Source organism: Drosophila ficusphila, unplaced genomic scaffold (assembly GCF_018152265.1).
Source record: "Drosophila ficusphila isolate 14025-0441.05 unplaced genomic scaffold, ASM1815226v1 contig_414, whole genome shotgun sequence".
NCBI classification, from domain to species: Eukaryota; Metazoa; Arthropoda; class Insecta; order Diptera; family Drosophilidae; genus Drosophila; species Drosophila ficusphila.
In genome coordinates this window covers 16,445,163-16,467,200 of record NW_025064328.1, presented here as the reverse complement: position 1 = coordinate 16,467,200, position 22,038 = coordinate 16,445,163, and the positions used below count along the sequence as shown (strand labels likewise).

Below are 22,038 nucleotides of genomic sequence, written 5' to 3'. Positions count from 1 at the left end.
GCTCAAATGGGGCCTGATACAAAGGATCGAAGAGGAGGTTACCCTATGGCAAAATCTGCAGGTTCAAACGTGGTCTAAAATGTTAAGAACTATGATTTCTAATTCTAACAAATTGAATCAATGGTTGAGCAGGAATATCTTTCTCTTAAAGTGAGATAATTTCCTGTATATAATGTTTATTATAGCGTAATTAATAAATACGATTAACAGCTGGAATCAATAATGCACAATTCAGAGTGTAAGTAATATACACTTGGCACAAGATGCATTGGAATTTAATGTTTCCCAAATAGGTGTGTTATTTCAGTGCATACAGGCAAGAGTACTATTGGTATTTTAACTAATTATATTTCATGATAATTTTCTTTACATCTCTGTAACCTTTAGATCAACCTTTCATGATTTATCTGAAGAGGGTACCTATCCTAGGAAAATTGCATGGTGGTTGGAGTCACCGGATCTGCGAGTATTAGTGACAAACACATCGAAATTTGTATGCGTCACAATCGCCGGAGTCGCAGTCGCAATAACAATCACTGCGAAAAAGGCGAATCAAGTCATTGCTGAAGGAGGAGCTAAAATCATAAAAAGATTTATGGCGCTTTCAAGGCGAAATACCCAAAGTATTCACAATGACAAAGGGAAATGGGAGTGCGAGTGGGAGTGGGTATGGTAACATCTAGCCGGAAAACTGCGTGCGAAAAGTGCTGTCTGTTCGGGAGGAAATACGAGCCATCGAGGCCAATAAAATATATGAACAAACTCACATTAAGGAGGTAAAGTTCATAGAGAAAATCACCGAAAAGTTGTCTATGCGGAATGTCGACATGATGATGCATAAATCTAGATGTCAATGTTACTTTATGGACTTGGCAAAGGTACCAGATGACAGAAGTTAACATTTGCCTGCCACTCTCCCCCTGTCTAATACCTCTATATCAATTTTAGCTATATACTTTCTCCCGTTTTTGGGCCTCGAAATGTTGGCATTGTTTTAATGCATTTGCAAGCCCAGAAAACTTTGGGGGCGTGGGTGGAAAGTTTTCAGGACGGTTCCTCCCCTTTTCATTGTGCAATTGGAAACTTTGTGCAACAATAAAACTGCTGCCAAAAAATAGCAAAAATAAGGAGAGCACAGCAAAGGCAGCGGGCTAACAATGCAGGCAGTACGAAAAGAGGAAAAATAAAACACAGTGCCAGTCGGCTGGGGTAGCCTACTTATGGGTAGGAAAACTGTGCGGGGTGGCAAAACAGACGCCGCATTTAAACTCTCGACTTCCGCGGTGACTTCCGGAGCGGTAAATTATGCAGACCTCGTGGAATATCAGTCATTGTTCTCGCCGCATGATTTTATCGCCAAGTGGCACAAAAAGAAAATAATCTGCCACTATGTGCGATAAATATTTTAATCGGCATGTGATTAAATATATGTCAACGGTGAAATTTAAAGGAGAAAACACTGTACTGTTTTAAATCTAGAACTGAAAATATCTGATAAATTTAAAGCTTAGTCAGCGAAAGGCCATGCATGAAATGCTTTCCCAAGTGTCTTCTCAATTTCATTTAGGCAATGGACATCGATCAAAGTTTACATCTGTGGCAGGTTGAGATGGATTCCGTGTGTTGCTCATACGCCACGTTGCACATTGGATGTTTGTGACTTCTCCGCACATATCAATCCGAATCCAATCGAAAACGCAATATAGCCGAAATTGATACTCGTGACGTTCTGAAGTCTGAAGAAGAGTTATATGGCAAGGATCGAGGATGTATGACAGATTGGATGGCTTCTGAAGTGGAAACCAGCAACCATTTTCAGGTGTTCATGAGTCAAAAAAGGCTTTGAATCATTAATGAATAAACTAATTCGAAAAAATGCAGTCCACAAAAAACAAATACCTAATGAAGCATAAAAAGTCAATAAATAATTAAAAATAAACACATTTTATGCAAGGAAATTTGAATAAAAGTCGTTGTGTGGTTGAAGTAAAAACTGGCAACGAAACTGAAATGTTTGCCTACGAAATTAACACCACCCGGTACGTACACACACACACACATACAAGCCAACTCACACAAGCAAGCCCATTCGTACATATACGCTGGAATGCAAATGCAAATTGCATTTGTTTGCGTAGTGTCATTTGTCGCTTGGCTGAGACCAAAATGATATCGTGAGGGGGAAAGGGGTTGGCTGAGGGGCTGACGACAACTCTCAGCTGGCAAATGTGACAACTTGTTACAAAATTCATCAACTTATGAAATATAAATCACACACCAGAGGAACAAACAGAGTCAGCTGAAGGGAGATAGTGCCAGCACACTTGGACACTCTGAAGATATCATTATTTTAAGGGCTCAAAACAATATGAAAACGATTTTTAGTTTTATCCTAGTAGGCCATCTGATAGTACTGTGGGGTAATTTGGTTACCTATTGCAATGTATAGCATTGTATTATTGATATCAGCGATGTTTTGTTATGCATAATGTCCAGAAAATGAAGCAGATTGCTGGCTATAAAAATTAACAATTTGTAAGTTTTAATTGACATGTTAAAATAATATTAAATTTGTACCTTAAATAAACCCAACTAATCCCATCGTACTTATTGCTTCGCCAACTTTTTTTCGACCCCAGCAGGCCGATCTTTCGAACTGCCAAGGCCTAAAACATCTGGTCGGCAGTACACTTCATTCCAACGCCATCACCCCAACCGTTAACAACTACTAAAAATAAAGATTTGTTTAAACTTAGCCGCTTTTTAGCCTTATCAGGCGAGTAGAAAAAACTTAACTCTCGGAAACATTGAAAATAAAGTAGTGTCTTCTGTGTATTCTAGTGCAACATGAGTGAAGAAGAGGCACCCGCTGGAGGTGAGGAGTCTCCTGGAGGTGAGGCGGCAGCCCCCCCACCAGAAGCAACCACTCCTGAGCCCGTTGACACCACCACCGCTGGGGCCCGGATGTTGATGCACCACCCGTGGATGACCGCTGCCGCAGTGGCCCTTTATGCCACCAGGGTCATGTGGGTCAAGTTCCGGGAACTCGGTCTGGCGAAACAGAAAAAGCGGCTCAAGGACCAGCAGGCCAAGTCGAAGTCTCTGAAGGACGACGTAGAAGACGTCTCCGACACTGATGAAGACGACGAGGAGGACGACGATGAGCCCGCTGGTCAAAGCATTGAAGAAGTCAATGTTGGAATGCTGCCCAATCCGGCGTTAATTGACGATCTGGACATGAGCCACCGGCGCATAGAAGTACCGATCGCTAACATTTGATGCTCGAACCGGGGATGAAGGACCTAGTACACTACACAATCACAAACACACAGAACAAGGACACATTCTTGTTGTAATGCTTGCGATTAAGGGGAGGATTCTTAAGCAACGTTGGAATTCAAACACCATTTAGGGGGCCACAAATTGTTCGTTTTAATGCATTTTTCAAAATTCTTGTAAATCATTTCGGTACTTTAATCAAGTTTTATATTTTGCATTTCAATTCTACGGTGTATAATAAAGCTAAATTATATGGAATGACTATCCTTTATCAGCAATGGGGGAGAATGGGAACTTAGTTGAATTTAAATTGGTCGTGATCTACCTTCAAAATTTTTTCAGTTTGACACAAGACCTGAGATTTGTCTTTAGTGGTTGTTGAATCTAGTATTCTTTGCCGCTTCTGTCTGAGGGGACCGATCAACATATTTAGAAAAGCACATCATTCCTTTGCCGATAACTCAATCGCCTACAAGTCCTATAACAAAATATTTTTTAAAATCTCTGCTACATCTGGTAAGTGGGAAACTTTTTTTGTAAAGTGTAATGGTGGTAATTCTGCTCTCCAAAGGATCATGAGTGATGAGGAAGCACCATCCGGAGGAGAGGATTCTTCCGGGGAGGTGGCAGCCCCTGTGCCCGACACCACCACCGGTGCCTCCGTTGACACCACCACCTCGGGTGTCCAAATCATGGTGCACCACCCGTGGTTGGCTGCTGCCGCAGTCGCCGTTTATGCCACTAAGGTCATGTGGGTCATGTTCCGGGAACTCGGTTTGGCCAAACAGGAAAAGCTGCTTCCGAATAAGCAGGACATTACCGCAAATCGCATAGAGGACATTGAAAAAAGTGTTTTGGAATCCGAATCGAAGTTTGAAACTGATACAGAGAGTAAGGATTTGTCACCAAGCATTCAGGCCAACGCAGTGGATAATATTTAAAGGAAGCTAAGGAAATCAAAGTAGTTTGGGGACTTGCCTCACGGGAAAAAAATGGAAATATTAATTTGTAAAGAAGCTGAATGTAATTTATTGGTTAACACATCGAAAGTCGCTTTCAAATGAAGCTGGGTAGCCAGGTTAAACCTGTTGGCTGAGTGTCACTTTAAGAGATTAAGTTGAAAATTGCTACTAAATCGCCGAGAGGCCTTCAATGTAAGCAAAGCCTGTGAGTTATATTTATACTTTGTATTTTTATTGATTTGTAACAAATTTGACACCTTGCTGCTGGTCTCCCGGTTCCAGTTTCTCATCCAGTTGCTGTTCCCGTTTCCCTCTCGATCGATCAATCAAAAACCGAGCGGCGCGTCATTATGTCATAGTGGCGAAAAAGCGAAAAAACAGAAAATCGGCAGCGGCAAACGGGAAATTCATGGCAGGCAGCAGCGGTCACGGAAACTGGGGCACATGCAACCGAGCGGTGTCTGTGTGCGCGGCATGTTTGCACCCGCCATCATCATCCTGTCGCCAAAGTCCCCGCCCCAAACAACCCCCTCCGCCCCTTGTCAATTGTCGATCTGGGGGCTTGGGGACAGGAAGAGGCTAATGAATGCCGCTGTCAATTAGCAATGGGTGTTGGTAAATCAATCCGCTGACACTGCGGCTCTGCTAAAGCGACATTCCGCAGTTCAATATGTGCAAATGTCTGAATTCCTGAGCAGTGTTTAATTTTGTTCAGTTAGTTCTATTCTTAAAATAACAAACGGTAAGCAATCCTAACTCTTAAAAAACCATAGGGATTTCGTACACTTCTTTAATTTTATGCAAAAAGTTAATTTTATGTCCCATCTTAAAGTTTCATTTTTGGATGCGAGTAAATTGAAGTAATTATCAACTTTTAATAGGGTTTTCAATACATTAAAGATTACACTCGAATAACTATTCCGGTAGAGCTTATGTTCATTTCACGCTCGTTTAACACATAACCCTAACACTAAATTAATTTTTACTATCCCATATATGTACATATATAACACTCTGCACGATCGACAGCAACTAAATAAATGCCACAGAGGCAACGGAAGAAATTACTTCTCTTACTCCAAATTTGATTGCATGATGCATTTCTTCGACTAATTTCGCATTATTTAATTATCAATAAAATGTGCCAACGGTGCTGGCTCTGTGAGTCTCTTAATTGTTGCCGCTGTTGCCGTCGAAGTTGATGGGGTTTGAATGCAACTGCAGATTGATTTCGTAACATGCCGCAGAAACGCGCTCTAAATAAAGTAAAATGCACCGCCGACAAGCAACTCAAAACACCAACAGCCATCGTTACATATTACATTTTTGTTCAGCTTCTCTTCGCCGCTTTTTGTTTTGGTTTTTACTCGAGCAAACACACTTTTTTTTTTATTTGCCAGTCGATTTCCTTGACGGCTTTTCCTCAAATGATTTAAGCCCGGCTTAGTTTTTGAGTTGAATTCAATATTTTATCTTTGGTTTCATTTCACATAATAAACGCGCTTTTGGCATAATTGCCAAAGCGGTTCGGGGGAGGGAAAATGGAGTGGAGGGGGTCGATAATTATGATGTTGCATTGTTGTTGCGGTTATCGTCATCGCCTGCCACGATAATACGCCGTTTGCCCCGCCAATCGCCAGCCCCCCACTGACTTTTCCACCGCCCCCCTTCTTCTGCTTTTGTGGGGTCCGCGCTTTCGTGTAATATTTGCTCACAATTATTGCGAGACGACGCAGCCACATAGTGGTTAATGTTGCCATTGCTGTTGTTGCTTGGCAGTTGCGGTTGCATGTTGCAATAACAATTTCGCTTTCGCTTTCCAGCAAGGCAAGACTTTCGATACCCCTTGGCCACTGCGAACAAGGGGGATTTTGGTTGGGGAATGCACCGACTTAGAATTTTCATTTTTATAAAATCCAAAAATAATTAATCTTCAATTATAGTAAATTACATAAATAGACTTAGTATTTCTTTATGTAAATAAAACTACAAAATATTTTGAAGGGTATATCCCACTTCAAATACCCCCGCGTTGGTTCTGCCACGGATCGGTTTTAATTGTGACTCATTTGGCGAAGGGGCGCGACACGAAAGTCAATGCGCCAGCGGATGCAACATGCGAGTGGGCTGGAAAACAGCGGAATACAGTTGCGGCGGGACGCGGGGCCATCGCTGAACTGGGAGCGATTAGAGCTGGATCTGGTTGGACGTGGAAAGAGTTGTGTGCGACACTCGTGGAGCCCATTGCCGTATTCCGCAAGTGCCACACCGCCATTCTATGGCTTCATTTCGGAGCTCTTGCATTTTACGACCATCGATAACGGAGTTCGGGAGAATTTCACAAAGTGTTCAAATGATTTGGCTGGGTGTGTATGAAACAAGCTGAGTAAATTGGCCAAGAAGCGCGGTTTTGAAAAACAAAATACATCTCTCTTAAATTATTTCCTCATTAACTATATAAAAACAAGCCATTTTCTTTGTGTTCTGTTGAAAAGTCTTTACTATACCTTTACTGCACGCTCTTATCACTTGTTTTTCCCCATTTTATTAATTAAATACAACAGTTTTATTGAAGTGCAGTCGCTGCAGCATATTTCGTTTTATTCAAATCCATTACGCAGTAAAGTTTTTCATTCAAAGTTTTAATAACACGGAAATGCAGGGAGACCCCAACCCCATCTCCAAAACTCAATCCCCAAAACCCACTTCACGCACCCCAAAAAGAAAAAAACGAAAGACCCAAAGAAAAACAAATGAGCAAAGGATTAAAAAAGTTTGCTGCCTTCTGCTTTTCCCGCTTTTATTAATTTTTTTCCCGACTTGCTGGGTGAATTCAATTTAAATTTAATTACTTCAAATGCAAACTTTTGACACATACTCGGGGTGGCGAAGGAGGCGGGGGGCTAATGAGGAGAGGGGGGTGCAAAGTCAAGTAAGTCGACTTATTTGTCTGGCAGTCATTTAGCCGTTTCCCTGATTTAATTGTAAAGTCTACTCAGCAATTGCCCCGCGGTCCTTGGCTAATCAGATCAACATTATTAGCTGGGCCAACAAAGCAATTGCAATCCTTTTTCCCATCTTCCCCTTTCCGCTTTCCCCCCTAGAAATAGTCCCACTCGGTATCCGCTTCCATTAGAATTTGTCATCTCATTGATGTTTGTCCTGCTCAGAGCTGTTCATGTCTGATATTAATCCGATTGTCTCCGACATAATCTTCCCAGCTGTCTGTAGTTGTGGGTGTTTGCGTACGAGTAAGAGTATGTTTATGAATTGTTTATAATGCCATCGGAGCAAAATGTCTGAGCACATTGAAAACTTTTGTTATGTTGACTTTGACAAGTCGGTTGCCTATAGTTCGGCCTTGTTAATTTAAAAGCGGATTAGCTGCAAGTGTCTCTTGTTTCGCTATTATCGTTATCAGGAGTCAAGGCTTATAGCCATCTTGTTTTCAATTACAAGGTACTTAGTTTTTAAACTGAGAGTAATTTATATGTTTAAAGAAATCCTTAAATAAATATATCAATTAAAATTGGTAAATGTTGAAAATAGTTTTCCTATAGATTTTTGTATTCAGCCTTTACTTAATGTCTCTTGATTAATTCAGTTTAAAGAAAATTAAAGGTCGCGAATTGGGTAGCTGAACCCGAGATCTCCAGACATTTTCGGTGTGTGTGAAAATGCCAGAAAGTGACTTTCTGCCGCCGCCAGGAAACGCAGAAGCGGAAGAAGCGGGATCAGGAGAAGGGGGGAGGGGAAGGACGAAGGAATCGAAGGGGCGGGCCAGAAGTAACATGTTGGCATCGTCTAGAAACTTACAAACATGACATTAAATGTTGCCCGCTCGCAGACTGAGAAGCAGGTGAAAGGAGCAGCGACGCGAAGGATGCAGGCTGCAAAAGTTTTCGGCGGCGCAGCTGAGGAGATTCCTCGGCGTTGCGTATACGCCACCGTTGCCATTTAAATGCCTGCAGACGTGGCAAACTTCTGCCACCTATGGGAATTTCATTTGTTGTTCATTTTTAAGCAGTTCGCGATTTGAATTTGGCGTCGTTCTGCTTTATTTTTTCCCCCTGGCCACCTCTTTGTTTTATGTGCTGGCAGAAAGGACAAAGAATGCCGCAGTAAATTTACACAATGAAATCTTAAGAGGTCCCCGGGGAAAAGGGCGGGAGCAGGAAAGTTTTGGGGAAAACTTTCACGTAGAAAGGGCACGAAGAAGGTTAGGTAAGCCCGACAAGCACACCTGAAATACACAAGAACTACTTGGATCTGGGGCTGAACAATACCTGGCATATGTTATGAGGCAGAAGCTTTCGCCATTTGACCGGAAGTTCGACAAAGTTCAAATTACACACGAAAGTTGGGTTGGGGGTGGAAGTGGAAGTGGGAAATCCAATGCATGGACGCCGCTCTTATTCATTCGTTTTTGCAAATAAATGAACCATATACTAAAACAAACAAATTCAATTGAATCGCTCTCCTGGGCATTACAATTGAATGTGCCAGGGCTTTTCTTCACCACCCTCCACCCCCCGTAACGAAAAGGAAAATCTAATGAAAATGTTCAATTTGCTGCAAACAAACAATGCCACGCAGGAAAATCCAGACAACTACAGACAACAAGAAAACATGGAAGGCTGAAAATCTTTTCCACAGAACAACACTGGTTGTTATTTGTTGCACTTGGCTGATTGAAAATACATAGTCTTTTATTTTCCCCATTTTCTAGTTAGACGGTTCAAGGACAAACAGCAGGAAACAGTTGTGCATCAAACACAATTTTCCAGTTAGATTAGAGCTCACCCTAATCCGAGGATTAAATACTCGAATTTAAGTGGCACACTTTTCCTTTCAATGGGTTTCAATTGACTATAACCCGCTTGATTGCTAATATAAATAGAAAGCATTTTATAATTGTTATTTAATTATTTGTAATTAAAAGTATATTAACAATTTCAGAGATTTCCTTATTACAAAAATGATGAATTTACTGCAATTAAAGCCTTTGGTTTATAGTGAATTCAAAAATGAATTCCAGACCTGTTTTTCAATTAGCCGCAACAACTATCCACTCATCTTTCACTTTTCTTCTGTATCGAGCTATATACAAACTTATTCGACATTTGTCGTTTGATGGGCGTAACCTCTGACCCCAAGACCACCGCTCACCTTTCAACTGCCCTGAGATTTCGATGCACATTGTTTACGCGTTTCTTGGCACTTTGCTCTTTGGCTTTTCGACTGGGTCGTTAAAGTTTTACGTCTCCGGTCATTTCGGCTATTAGGTGCGCCTGCATTTTTACCTCGTGGGGCAGGAGTGAATTAATATTAAAACGTGGCAAGTGGTATGCGAAACTCCGAGGCGTTCATTCGAGCCACTTAATTGATGGGCGCCATAAAAAATGCACAACAGACGACCGGCGAAAAACTCACTCACAGTTTTGGCCATATATCAACCGACCCACGACTGCAAATGAACTGCAATTATCAAGGAGCAGACACACAAGCCACCACCACACAGACAAAAAAAAAAAAACACACAGATGCAAACAAGTGAAAAACTGTTTTCCAGCTTTTCTGTTTCGCTGTTTACGTTTTGTCCGCAATGCAAATCATCATTAAATAAATTACTCATAATTATCGCCAGAGAGCGCCGCTGACTTGTCTTTCTTTTCCTCCATTTTTTGGCGGAATTTCACGCTGGCCATTTGTCTAACCCGAGTCAAATTTTGACTAATTTCGATTGGGGCCTAGAGCCACACAGCAAATCGCTTTTCCTTCTGTGGGTTTTCCTCGCGGGTCCCCCGTTTTCGTCGAGCCAAGTGGGCGGCATTAAGTCGTGTAATTTTCTGTCAAATTTCTTATGATTTTGGCTTGATAAAACGACGAAGCTGGCCCCGTCTGGTCTTTCTTTGGCTTTGGCTTTGGCTGTGGCATTTGCTTCCTGGTCCTGGCCACTCAACTCAACTCAAACTGGACAGCTGTCCATCGTTGCGTTTTCTGGCACTGCGCAGTGAATAAAAATGGGAAAGAAATTGCCTTCGAAATTGGCAGGCACTCATTGAAATTTCATTGTTTCGCGGACTCCGGCCATAAATATTTGTGGGCGTGCTTCTAGTCAAGGCGATGAATAAAGAAAGATTTTCACAATACCCAGGAAAATGCTATTTATTTTCCAATAAAGCCCAGCGAACCTAATGCTTTTATGCCGCGATTCGAGATGAAGCTGCAGGTGCATTAAAAATAAGTTAGGTAATGGTTGATGTGGATGTTCATTTAATGTTTCTAGTGACTGCTAGGTCTAAGATTTCGAAGCTGAATTGCATATTTGTATAAGAATGCATTAAGCAATCCTAAAACAATCACAACTCTTCTCCAGCGATGATTGATGTGCTCTCATTAGCATTCAATTAGCACTGCAGTCCGCCGACATCAGATCAAAGTGCAGAAACTAGCAACCTACTTTTTTCACTCCACTGCGTTTTCTGGAGCCCCCTTCCCCCCCTCAAAATTCTCCCATTTCCCCTCGTTTCCACTGCAATTTTCGCACTCAAGTGGAGAGTAATTTGCGGTCGACTTTGGTAACAGGGATTGGCTTCGCTTTCGCATTTCGTTTTCGCTTTTGCCGGCCAATCGGATAGTTGAACAAGTCCATTTCAGAGACCAAAACTGAATGATGGTGAGTCTGAGTGATAGTTCATCGGTGGTCTGTGGCGGTGGGGGGATTATACGAGCATGGGGGGATAAAGCGATAGCCGCAGCGCACACAAGTGTGATATAATGATTGTCGAACATGCGGCGAACATTTGTTATAAAATCTGCAAGTTGCAACATCTTGTTTACACTGAGCAGCGGTTATTTGAGAGCAAAACACTTTTCAATATAATATATATGCGGCTCAGCAATAAATATATATTTAACAAGCCATATTGGTTTTTGATATTAAAAGCTATTTATTGTAAACAAGCTGTCAATTCAGTTAAGATTGTTTAATTAAGTATTTATTCGTCATTTACTTTTCACTTAACTTTTCTGGCCACAAACTTGGCCGCCAAGTGCTGCTCAGCTCTCAACGCTTGTGGCAACTCGGAAAACCTTTCATTAACAAGACCCAAATTATGAGAGTCGCGCTGTGGCACTGCGATGGCGACAACTGTCAAAACAGGCTGAGTGTTGATGGCCGGCTTCGCTGGGGGATTTGCCTTATATAATGCACTGGCGGGGAGCGCGAATGATTTACACAAATTATTTTGCAATGTGCGTTGGCAAGTCGCTGCTTAAAGCCGTGGCTGTCTCGGCCATCAGCCATCAGATCCCCCCGAACGAGCCCCCCTTCTCCAGGAGACCCTTCCCCTTATCGCCCCCCTTTTCCCCTTCTGCCTGATGCCGCCTGTCGCCGTGAGCCGTAAGTCAAACAAATCAGTCGTGCCAGAAGATTAATGGCGGCATTATTGTGTCGCCTGCACAGTCATCCTCATCGGCATTCGCATTCGCACGGGCTTCGGCCTTCGGTCTCCGCTTTTCCGCTCCCTGATCCCGGATCCCAGAAGCCACCTACCATCCAGCATCCAGCATTCACCATTCACCACTCACCATCCACCAGCTACCATCATCATTGGCAACTTCATCATGCGGCTGGTCATCGGGCTTTCCGGGTGGTGCGGTGGCTCCCGTCGGTGGGTGGTGGTGCACACAACCCGCTCTCGATGCGTCGTCACTCACGTTATGCCCTCAGGGTCCTGGCACCCATAGAGATCGCAGCGTGACACGGAACAGGGCTTTTATCTTCCAAATATATATATAGGAAACGAAATTACTTATCTTAAATCGTAAACAACATGCTCCCATTCAATGCATGTAATTTATTGTTATGTGGAAATCAGAATCCATTTCTGATTTAAAAGATGTAACAGTTTTCTAAAACAATCACGCGAAATTCTCTACTCCGGTAAAAGCCCATTCCTGTTCACTTTTCCTCTTTCTGGTCGGGTGCAAAAATGTTGCATGCGATTTTTCTTGCAGTAAATAATTTTTCATGCCAGCTGTCCATGTTATGTCTGTCTGGCTTTTTCTGCCGGCCAGGCTCTCGCCCTTTCTCCTGCTCAAAAGGGCTGTCCTTGTCCGCCTGTCCGTCGTATTATAGCCCATTGATCAGTTTGTTTTACTAGCTCCTGGCTGCTGGGCTTCGGCTCCGTCGTCTGGTCTTGTGTACACTTTGGATTATGAACTCTTTAAACTCCATTGAATGGCATGCAGATGCAGATGTCGATGTCTGTTGGCTGGCCAGCTGAAGGCGGAACAATCGAGGGGGGCAGCGACGAGGAGGTGGCAGGCTTTGTGGTCAGAACCGGACTGTTACTCGGTTGATTATGACGGATGCGGTACGGCAGCCATCCATTTCGAAGTTCTGCCCAAAACGAGTTCAAATCGATAGTCAAAGGGTGTGCTAAAGCCTTCAAGAGCGGTATATGAATGGGTTGCTTAACGGGATAATAAACTTTAAAAAGGTGTCTTAAATGCTTATTAAATTTGGTCTGTATAACCGCGTTATATCAAAGGGATAACCAAAAATATATAGTTCATCCCACATATTCCTCTCAGTATCTTAGTTAATTAACAATAGCGATGTGTATTGTTTATGTATATTTTATGTATTTATTCATTTGAACACCATAAATTCCTTCAAGAAGCGAAGCTAGAGTATAAAGCCCTAAAATCAAAATATTCCCCAACTATTCCTGCCTGTCCTGCAATTTTAATTCAACAAGAACAAGTGACTTTTGTTTGCACTCCGCACTGGCTTTGTCCCCATTCTGTTGTTCTTTATGGGAGAGTCGGGGCCCTAGGCTCCTGCAAATTTGTTTAGTTTATTGAGCTGGTTTCGTGGCGGGAAAGGGAAAAGGGAGAGGGTAAAGGATTGAGGCGACCACCGAAATGGCTGCCTGACAACTGGATGGCATTGTCCTGGGAATCCAGGAGCTCCGGCTGCAGTGCTGCAAAAGTTTCCGCAACGGGAAGAACATTTAATTAAATTCCTTTGCACCTTTAGTGCTGCGCTAAAAATTCCACAGCTCCGTCCTCCAGGACGGCAATAACAAATTAATCTTTGCGGGTTCTCCGGCTGTTTTGCGACTCCGTCGTAAGCCCTACAAATGAGGCATTTGATTTTAAAACTAGCCAAAGTTTCCGCGACAAAACGGTGCCTCGTTTTATGTCGTCTACTGTCGCTTTTATGGCCTGCAGCTCGTTCAATCAGGGGCTGAATTATGTTGACATGGCACGCACAGCCGGCTCTGTATATACATATACACGTCCGTATATATATAGCACACTTTCGGGCCAACCAACGAACCGACCGAAGCGACCGACAAAGTTTTCAATTTACGTTTTTAAGGCTTGCCCGCAATTCTGCTGGCGCTGGCACTTCGTCTTCAATTTCGCAAATGCGCCTCAACGTCTGGCCACGTAACCGGAAGGAAATGCACAACAAAGCTTTTCTTATTAGCATGTGTGGGCGGGGAAAGAGAATATTAAAGGTTTCCAGGAAGAGCCTTTCGCTGGTGCGGCTGTTTAATCGATAACCTCTGCCTTCTGGCGCTCCTGCAGCAAAATCGGTTGGCATTTTATGGCCCAGCTGAGAAGCGATTTCTGTCACGACTTTTTACTTCATAATTGCGATGGTGAGTAAAGAAAAGTAATCTATAAGTATCTATAATCTATAATCGTAGAAAGTGGTATTAATGCATTTTATTAACCAATTTATTTAACTTAATTCAGATACAGAAGTTTTCAAAATTATATTAAAATCTTATAAACTTATTATTTAAAATATTAGTTGTAAATGTGAGTTAGGTTTGTGATTTCGGGAGAAGCTGTTTACAAAGCTACAATACGACTGTACGACCCTTTATAGTAATAACTCCGAGTTTCCTCACATTTTGCTCAGAATGTTTTCGCTTCCCGCCTTAATGGGATTACGGGGATTAATCTCTATAGACGCCAGACTGGTAAACCGTAAACCGATCTGCTGCGACGGCCAAGAGCCAGTGGAAAAAACGTGGAGGAATCAAACTCGAATCAATTGCCGAAAGCCAAAGGGCAAAAAATGGGGAGCAAGTGCGTGAGAGAGACGTCGACAGGCAGCCACTTTTCAATTTCTCTGCACGCACACCATCCATCTAGCCCAGTCCAATTTTCCGCCCCCCCATCTGCGGAATTGCCACCCACGAGCGATGTCCTTGCCCTGGGAAACGGGAAAACGCTTGACGCTTGTCCTTTAAGCCACTTGCCGTCTTTTGTCCTTTGGGGCAATCAATCCGTGTTAATGGCTCCGCAGCTAAATCAAAAAGATTGCCACAGCATGAAAACCCGAAAGAAAAGGCAGAATAAGCCCCCAAGACAAGAGCAAAAAAAAAAAAAAAACGGAAAAACGAACTGAAAACTTTGCACAAATATTTTCCCACTTGAGTTTGGCCAAATCTTTGCCAAAGATGGCGCAACTTAAATTGTTGTAATCCCATTTGTTGTTGCGCTGCATGTGGCCTGCTTCAGCTATTTAATTATGTAGTATCCTTCGAGCCAAACTTTGCGCAATCGAAGGAACAAGTTAACACACACTCACGCACAAGCAAAGTTTACAAAGCCGAGGCCCAGATGATGCTGGGCGCCACCAAAGGAGTGAAGGAAGGAAGGGGGAGTGTGGGCCACCGGGGGCAATTGCAATTTGTATGCCCGTCAAATGCGGCTCGTTATTGCGAAATTTAGAACTGCTCGAAATAATTCCAGCAAATTTTCGTGCAAACGAGCCAGACGCAGTTGCTCCACGGAAGGCAAGACACAAACTGCAGGCTAAGTGTGCACCCCACGAATGTGTCTAATTGGGGTTTGACTGCCAAGTAAATTGAGTCTTTAGCATAATTATGGAGTTATCTGCTATCCCTTAGATAAAGTAAAATTTTGTATTGTTAAGTTAGTTTTTAAATATGTATAAATATACATGAACTAAATATTTCATTAAGCTTGCAATATATTATTACACTACATACATTTTGAAATACTTTCATGTGTTCTAAAGTTAATTTACCATTCCCTAAATTTTTCTTTAAATAATCTGTAGGAACTGTAATTATTTAGCAAACAGAACGCTCATTTTCCTCAGACACATTGGTCGCCTGATCGACTCCAAAGTCAACCGGTCTGCTCCTGGACCGGCCCACCTGTCCTTCCTGTGCCCACCCATTAACACCCCGCTCGTCCTTCGTTGGGGCACGTGCATTAAAAAGTTTTAGCGCCAAAGTTGTCCGGCAGAATCCGGAGTTTGGGGCACGAAGGCGAACCTATACGATCCGAGGCGAGTTAACTGAACTGAAGCGAACCGACGGCCAACTAAACCAAGCCAAACAGTGTTTTTGAACCGGTGCAAGCCGGAAGTGGTAATAAGGGGATGGGGGAGGGAGAGGGGAGGGGGGGGAGAGAGGGAGAAAGTGATGGGGGAAAGGGAGGGAGCGGGGACACAGGCAGCCGCTTGCAACGGACAAGCTGACGTAGTTTAATTATGTAGAAATCGAGACACGCACTTTTGCAGCCAACGCTTGGTCCTGGAATATTCCCCTCTCTTTCACCTTTCCCTTCTCCGTCTCTTTCACTCTGTTTGCCTGTGCGGCGTGATGCAATCGACACGCCCACTTTGTGACACCCGCGCTCATAACCAGCGTACGCAAAATTCGTATCGTGAGCTCTATACCCTTACTAGGGGTTTTCCGAAATTTATCGAAGAACTTAAAATAATTTTAGAATTATATCTAACCAACAAGTATAAGTATAAATATAAATATAGTATTAACAAGTATGCATTCAATTTAATATGATAATTTATTGCTTAGAAGTTTATCGAAAAAACCTTCTGTGTTTTAATTAATCGCAGGGTATCTTCAAATTTCCTATCCGATTCCCTATTGATATAAGGTGTAAAGGAGTCCGTTGCAGGAGCAACCGGGATAGTGTTGCCTCGTATACGATTATAAATTCTGTTGCATGTCAGTGGTTTTCAAAGTTGGAGCGATTCATGGCTCCGGTTCGCATCGAGACTGGCTCGGTGTGTTCGGCTGAAACCTGGCAGGTGAAAATAATGGTGTGGAATTGCATTAGGCGGCTCCTGTAGACGCTGCTGCCCTCGCATTTGCAGGATGGATGTGCGAAATTTCCCTAGACCAAACACTTAAAGGCTGAAGGTCTAGAAAAAGTGCAACTTTCATCCGGGGCCCAAGCATAAATTTTAATAAAAAGAACAGCAGCCAAGTCAGTGAAAGCTGTGCCAGGTCCTTTCCGCTACCTTTCTCCGTAAGCGTTTCCATTATTTCTTTTTTCGTTTGTACTTTGTATTACGAACCGTAGGAGACAGTCGTTTATATCAATTAGCCCAGGCGTCTGGCATTTCTGCAGGACAACACTTGGTTCGGGTCGAGTTTAAATGGAATTGGGAGCGGGACTCCAGGGTTTTTAAATGGGTGCAAGCGGGCCTAATTGATTTATTTGTGGATTTACTTGCGTTAAAGCTGGAAAATGTTTTAAGCAATTAGATGGATTTGCCTTTATTGTGCTAACTTCTTGAGAAACCGTCAAAGAAATATCCATTGAATTGGCACAAAAGAAAAACAATCCGCGTTGCAAACGCAATTTCACACTTTGCCAGCTACAAATTGCTGCATCATAGCCGGGAAAATACCTTTCAGTAGCCACGAGCCTTGGCCAAGATTATATAGATGACTACGACGGGCTTGGAATTTTATGATTTATGAGTGCGTCCCCATCCCCCCTCCCCCCCTGCCACCCTCCCTTGGTCATCAGTTTCTCCTTGGCTTTCTTCGCCTTCAACCGAAATTGTTGCAGTTTTCAGCTTTTCTTTTTGCTGCAGGTCCCAGTCTCTGGGCAAGCCTTTGGGTCAGAAAGGCTCTGGCCATATGATTAATGGGCTTTTCACTTTTCCAACTCGAAATTATGAGCATTGCCATTGTTCCCAGCCAAGCCCATCTCACGCACACTTTGTCCCTCAATCCGTCAGGTTTAAAGCAAATTGATCTGACATTGGAAAAATGGGATTACTTTAAAGTTTAATGGAACACCTTTCAACATGTCTGAACCAAATAATAAAATATAAGAAACATTTAAATAGTTTATAGTTTTTATACTAAGAGATGTTATTTTAACGACGAGATCTTAGCCTAAAAGGCTTGTGGAATGATTAACTTTGGTTATCAGCTTAAAAAATTGGGAGTTAATTTAGTTGTGGTAAACTGTTTGTCCAACTTATCATCAAAAAACTGCCAATAAAGTATCGATTTTTTGGCCAGAAGGCCGAATCCAGATTTTCGGTGGAAAAATCAGTAATTTGACCGAAAAAGCTCAAAAAACGTTCTAAATATGGAAAGTAATACCTTGTTAAACTCGTAACGACATTGCCAATCGATTTGCGTTTAAATCCCAAAATTATTATTTTTGGCCATTACCCCTTACCAAAATCGCGAAAATTGGATAAAATTTGATTTTTTTTAGTTTGCCAAATAATGATTGGGATCAGTCTAGGTGGTCAGCTGTAAAAAACAATCATCCTTTTTGTTTTAGGACCATTTTTAGTCGAGATACGAGACGATTTCCCAATGAAAATCTGTTATTTCATAGCCAAATGTTTTGTCTTTGAGTTTGCGACTAAAATAATGCAATTCCCACATGGTTTTCAATTAAAAAGTGATTTGGGTTGTTAGGTTTGGCTGTTAACTTTAAAAATCAGTAAAGCTCCTGGTTTTCGGATCCTTCTTACCGATATACTGCAAAAAAAAAGATCGAAAATAATGTTGTTTGTGAAAAATGAGAACCAGTTGTTGAAATTATTTCGCAAAATATCACAAAATTTATTTACGACCCAGACATGGTGCAATCCTCTTTCCAAAGCTCATGGGAGTTTGAGTTTAGAACATTTTCAACTGTTGCGCGAGACTTTTTTTCAGATTGGTTATAAAGTGTGGGGAAAACGCATAAATTTTATGACTGAATGGGCGGAAGTTTGGGGTGGACCTCTTGGGGTGGCTGGAGAGTTTGCTGCACTCTGTTTCACACACAGACACACAGATCATGACAAAAAGTGCGCTGAAAATTCCAACTAAATTATTCATTGAGCGCGCAATTGAGCTGGAAATGTGCACAGTGAGCCCCCCGTATGTGCGAATGTGGGCCAGCACACGAGTGTGAGCATGCGGTTTGAATGTCTGGCACGTAGAAATGTCGGCTGTTTGGCTTCCTGGCACTTTTTTCCAGGCTCCATTTTTGTTAGCAGGAGGCAAGCGAATATGCCACTCAACCACTTGACACTTTGTGTGAGGCATGAAAAAAGGATATAGAGTTAGGGAGGGAGATCGGTCATAAACGGAAGTGTTTGGCTGATGCTGCTGCCAGGGAATCCAAAATGCCAGAGAAGCCGGAGTTTATTGCCTTTTAATGGTGCAAGCTATTAAAAAATCAACTTCATGATGTTATGGAGCTGAATTATTTTCCTTATTGTCGTTAAATCAAGATAGAACTTCACTAAGATACTTCTACTTAATAATTGTTAAAGCACACTTTCTTAGAACTAAATAAAACACATTATTGCCACTGTTTCGGTTTGCTTTAATTAAATACTTAGCATCGCATATCAGATCCAATCCCTTCTCATATTCAGTTAACTAATCATTCGCAAACAGAGCCGAGAGCCCAGTTTATAACCGGGTATCTATCGAAGCCAACTGAGTCATTTGAATACCAAATGAAGTGCTTCTCAGTCGGCTGCGGAGACACAAGGAGCCAAGGAGACGGGAGGACTTGCATTATTAAGAACACAGCCGAAACTAAGTTACGTATATTGGCACAAGTCCTGCCCAAATAGTTCACTTCAAAAATCCACACAGTGGCCGGAGTTTGTCTTCTTAATTAGTGGACAAGTTGGCAGACTTTGAGTGTGTTTGCTTTGTGCGGATTATGATTATTATACGGCAATTATGCGTCTGTGTCTTTTGTCAATTGTGTAATAAGTGAGATGGCCTTAAGTAAATTCCGGCGACGGCAAATTTGTCTCAATTTGAAAATGACGCCAGGGTAAGTTTAACGTTTGCCCCCGAAACCCGAGCAGTTTAGCCGTCTGAGTTATGCGATCTTGGGGCTGGCTTTGAATCGATAATTATCCGAGATGCAGCAGTCAACGGCAGGCTTTGTTTTCCCCCTTGGCCACAAACAATATGCCACAATTTGGAGGCGGTCGGAAGAGCCGGAGCGGCTTGATAAATGTGCCTGCCACCCAGCGACCGGCAACCAGCAACCAGCATCCAACAGCCAGGGCTCACCTTCAATGGACAAATTAACATTTCGACAAAGGCAACCTAATCAAACGTCACAATCACGCATGCGGCTGTCCCTGGCAGCCAAAAACGAACCGAACTGGAGCCACTGCAGGTCCTCCCCCGAATTGCCACCACATCCCACCCAATCCGCCCAGTCCGCCCAATCCAGCCAATCCTCCCGGATCCTGACACTTTTTGTGCTGCCCTTCGCATAACTTTCACTCTTGTCAGTTGCAAATTACATCGCACGTCTGCAGCAGCAGGATCAGCAGCTCAAGGGTGGGAGAAGCCCAGTCCAGGACTCCCGGCTGAAGGGTGTCGTAATTTAAAGCTTATTTTGACACTTCACCCCCTCCACTCCACTCCACTCCCCCTACACTGTACCCTCTACACTCTACTCAGCTCTCCGCAACGCACCGCACCGCTCCGGCGGCAGCAACAACAACACCCAATTTGCATCTTTCAAAATCGTGTTTTGTTACATTTTGTGCATGCGCAAAAATTTGCATACGACAATTAACACTCCAAAAGGAGACTCACATGTGTCCTGGCTGCTCTGTGTGTGTGTGTGTGTGTGAGTGTGCTCGGCTTATCCTCTGCACTTTGCCGAATGCAACAGTCCTGCTGCCACCAATCCCCACACCACATGGCGTATGCGTAATTTCGTGTCTTCTGTTCGCAGCCAAGGAACAGTGGAGAAATTGCACGGGAGGAGGGAAGGAAAGGGAAGGGAAGACAAGGGGAGCGGCTTCCCTGCCAGTGGGATATGTTAATGGAGTTGCTGTTTGAAAAGCAAACCAACCTAATGAGAATTTGTAAATATTTGCTCAACACAACAATCTTTTGGTGTTCGGTGTACGAGGAGCCAAGGATCAACGAAAGGTTTAACAGGAATCTTAAAAGCGAAATCAGAAGAGTAACATTATTACCTCAAAGTATTCTGTTAAAAAAGAGTGTTAAGACCAAGAAATGCTTTTTTTCAGAAGACTTCTTTGCTTGTTGATTTACTCATGGCTCTGAAAAGTCCCACTACCAAAGATCAAATAAACTTAGAAATTCCCGCAGGAAACCACCGAAACGAGATTGCATTACTCTGTGACCCTTCTACCCTTCAGCATTCCTTCCCCTCTGTGTTCTGGTATATCTTTAAGCAAATTAAGAACCGCAATCAGCCGCAAACAATTCACACAGAAATCGAAACGACAGAAATCAAGGCAAATCCGCTGCAAAAAGGGTTGCAAGTCGGAATGCACGGAAGGGTTGGGAAATCGGGAAATCAGGAAATCGAGGGGGGCGACAACGTTTGTTGTTTGATGGCGATGCCAAGAAATGTCATGATAAGCGCGATACAGGGAGATGGGGAGAGGGGAAAGGGGGGAGGGGAGCGTGGAGCGGAGAAAGGATATTGGGGACAGGACGGGGAGGGCGTCGCACTCACACATGGCCATGTACATGCACACATACACACTTAATACGCTTAATTGACTTTCATGTATGCACGAGTGAATGCAGCGACATGACAGCCGCCACACGAGGACAAGGGGCGTTGGGGGGATAAAGGGATTGAGGGGGACTGGGTGGGATTGAGGGGACCCTGTCCAGGGGCGGCACCAGATTGGGAGGCGTGGCAGCGGTCTGGCATGTTGGCCAGGCTGCCACGACCACCGAGCTGCTGTTGCCAACTGACGCGAACTCACGCCACCGGCGGCAGCATTAGCGATGCGAAATGGTCTCCAAATTAGGCACAGCCGACACCAAAAAAGAGCGTAATCCCAATCCCCAACCCAAACACCAAGCACCAAAATAAGACAAAAGATTCGACAATCGATTCCGGGGAGAGTAATCGAACATGAGGTTCCCAAAGGAATGGATTAATGTTTGTTAAACTTACAAAAATGTAATCCCTACTTTGCTTTATCTTACCTCTAACTTTACCTCTACAAAAATTAAATTAAAATCTTTAAGAACCAAGAACCACTGACTGTTGCAAAAGGTCATATTTGTTGTTTAACCATTACCCGATGAATTCTCAAGATAGACCCTAAAAGTGTACTGAAATTGCAGAGAGAAACTCGAAACTCGAACCCACCTGGCATACCCGGTTTATCCCTTGAGTATTTCCTGGCAAGAGGAAAGCCCAAAAGAGTGCTAAATACAAGCTCTGCAGAGAAGGCACGAGAGCCCCATAATCGCAGGCAAATCGGTTACAAAAGGTTTCGGAAAGTCCCCAATCTGCAACCCGTTTTGCCCCACATCCCCAACGCTGGCATTCAATCACCGATTCACTTCATTGAATCACTTATTCAGTATTTTGCCGTTGCAAATGCCGATGTTTTATCATTTCACCTTCCCCTTGCCCCAGACTTTCACCCCGCAACATCAGTCGCAGTGGTGTTTGGCATTGTGTGGATTTTGTGGCTCTTTTCTAG

At 43.1% G+C, this 22,038-nt stretch overlaps 3 protein-coding genes across 3 annotated transcripts in view; 2 read left to right on the top strand and 1 right to left on the bottom strand.

Moving 5' to 3' along the window:
* LOC108093614 (AF4/FMR2 family member lilli) overlaps positions 1-22,038 on the bottom strand; it is a 144,791-nt gene that overhangs the window by 119,335 nt on the left and 3,418 nt on the right.
* On the top strand, positions 2,655-3,537 carry LOC108093618. Its single transcript, XM_017193754.1, has 2 exons — positions 2,655-2,776; positions 2,842-3,537. Exon 2 carries the CDS (start codon positions 2,848-2,850, stop codon positions 3,277-3,279), a length of 432 nt encoding a protein of 143 aa, XP_017049243.1. The 5' UTR covers positions 2,655-2,776; positions 2,842-2,847; the 3' UTR covers positions 3,280-3,537.
* Positions 3,732-4,367, top strand: LOC108093620. The gene is made up of 2 exons (XM_017193757.2): positions 3,732-3,795; positions 3,851-4,367. Exon 2 carries the CDS (start codon positions 3,855-3,857, stop codon positions 4,218-4,220), a length of 366 nt encoding a protein of 121 aa, XP_017049246.1. The 5' UTR covers positions 3,732-3,795; positions 3,851-3,854; the 3' UTR covers positions 4,221-4,367.

What these genes read in the sequence shown, in the direction of transcription:
- LOC108093618 (XM_017193754.1), top strand. Translation starts at nt 2,848, where the DNA reads ATGAGTGAAGAAGAGGCACCCGCTGGAGGTGAGGAGTCTCCTGGAGGT.
- LOC108093620 (XM_017193757.2), top strand. Translation starts at nt 3,855, where the DNA reads ATGAGTGATGAGGAAGCACCATCCGGAGGAGAGGATTCTTCCGGGGAG.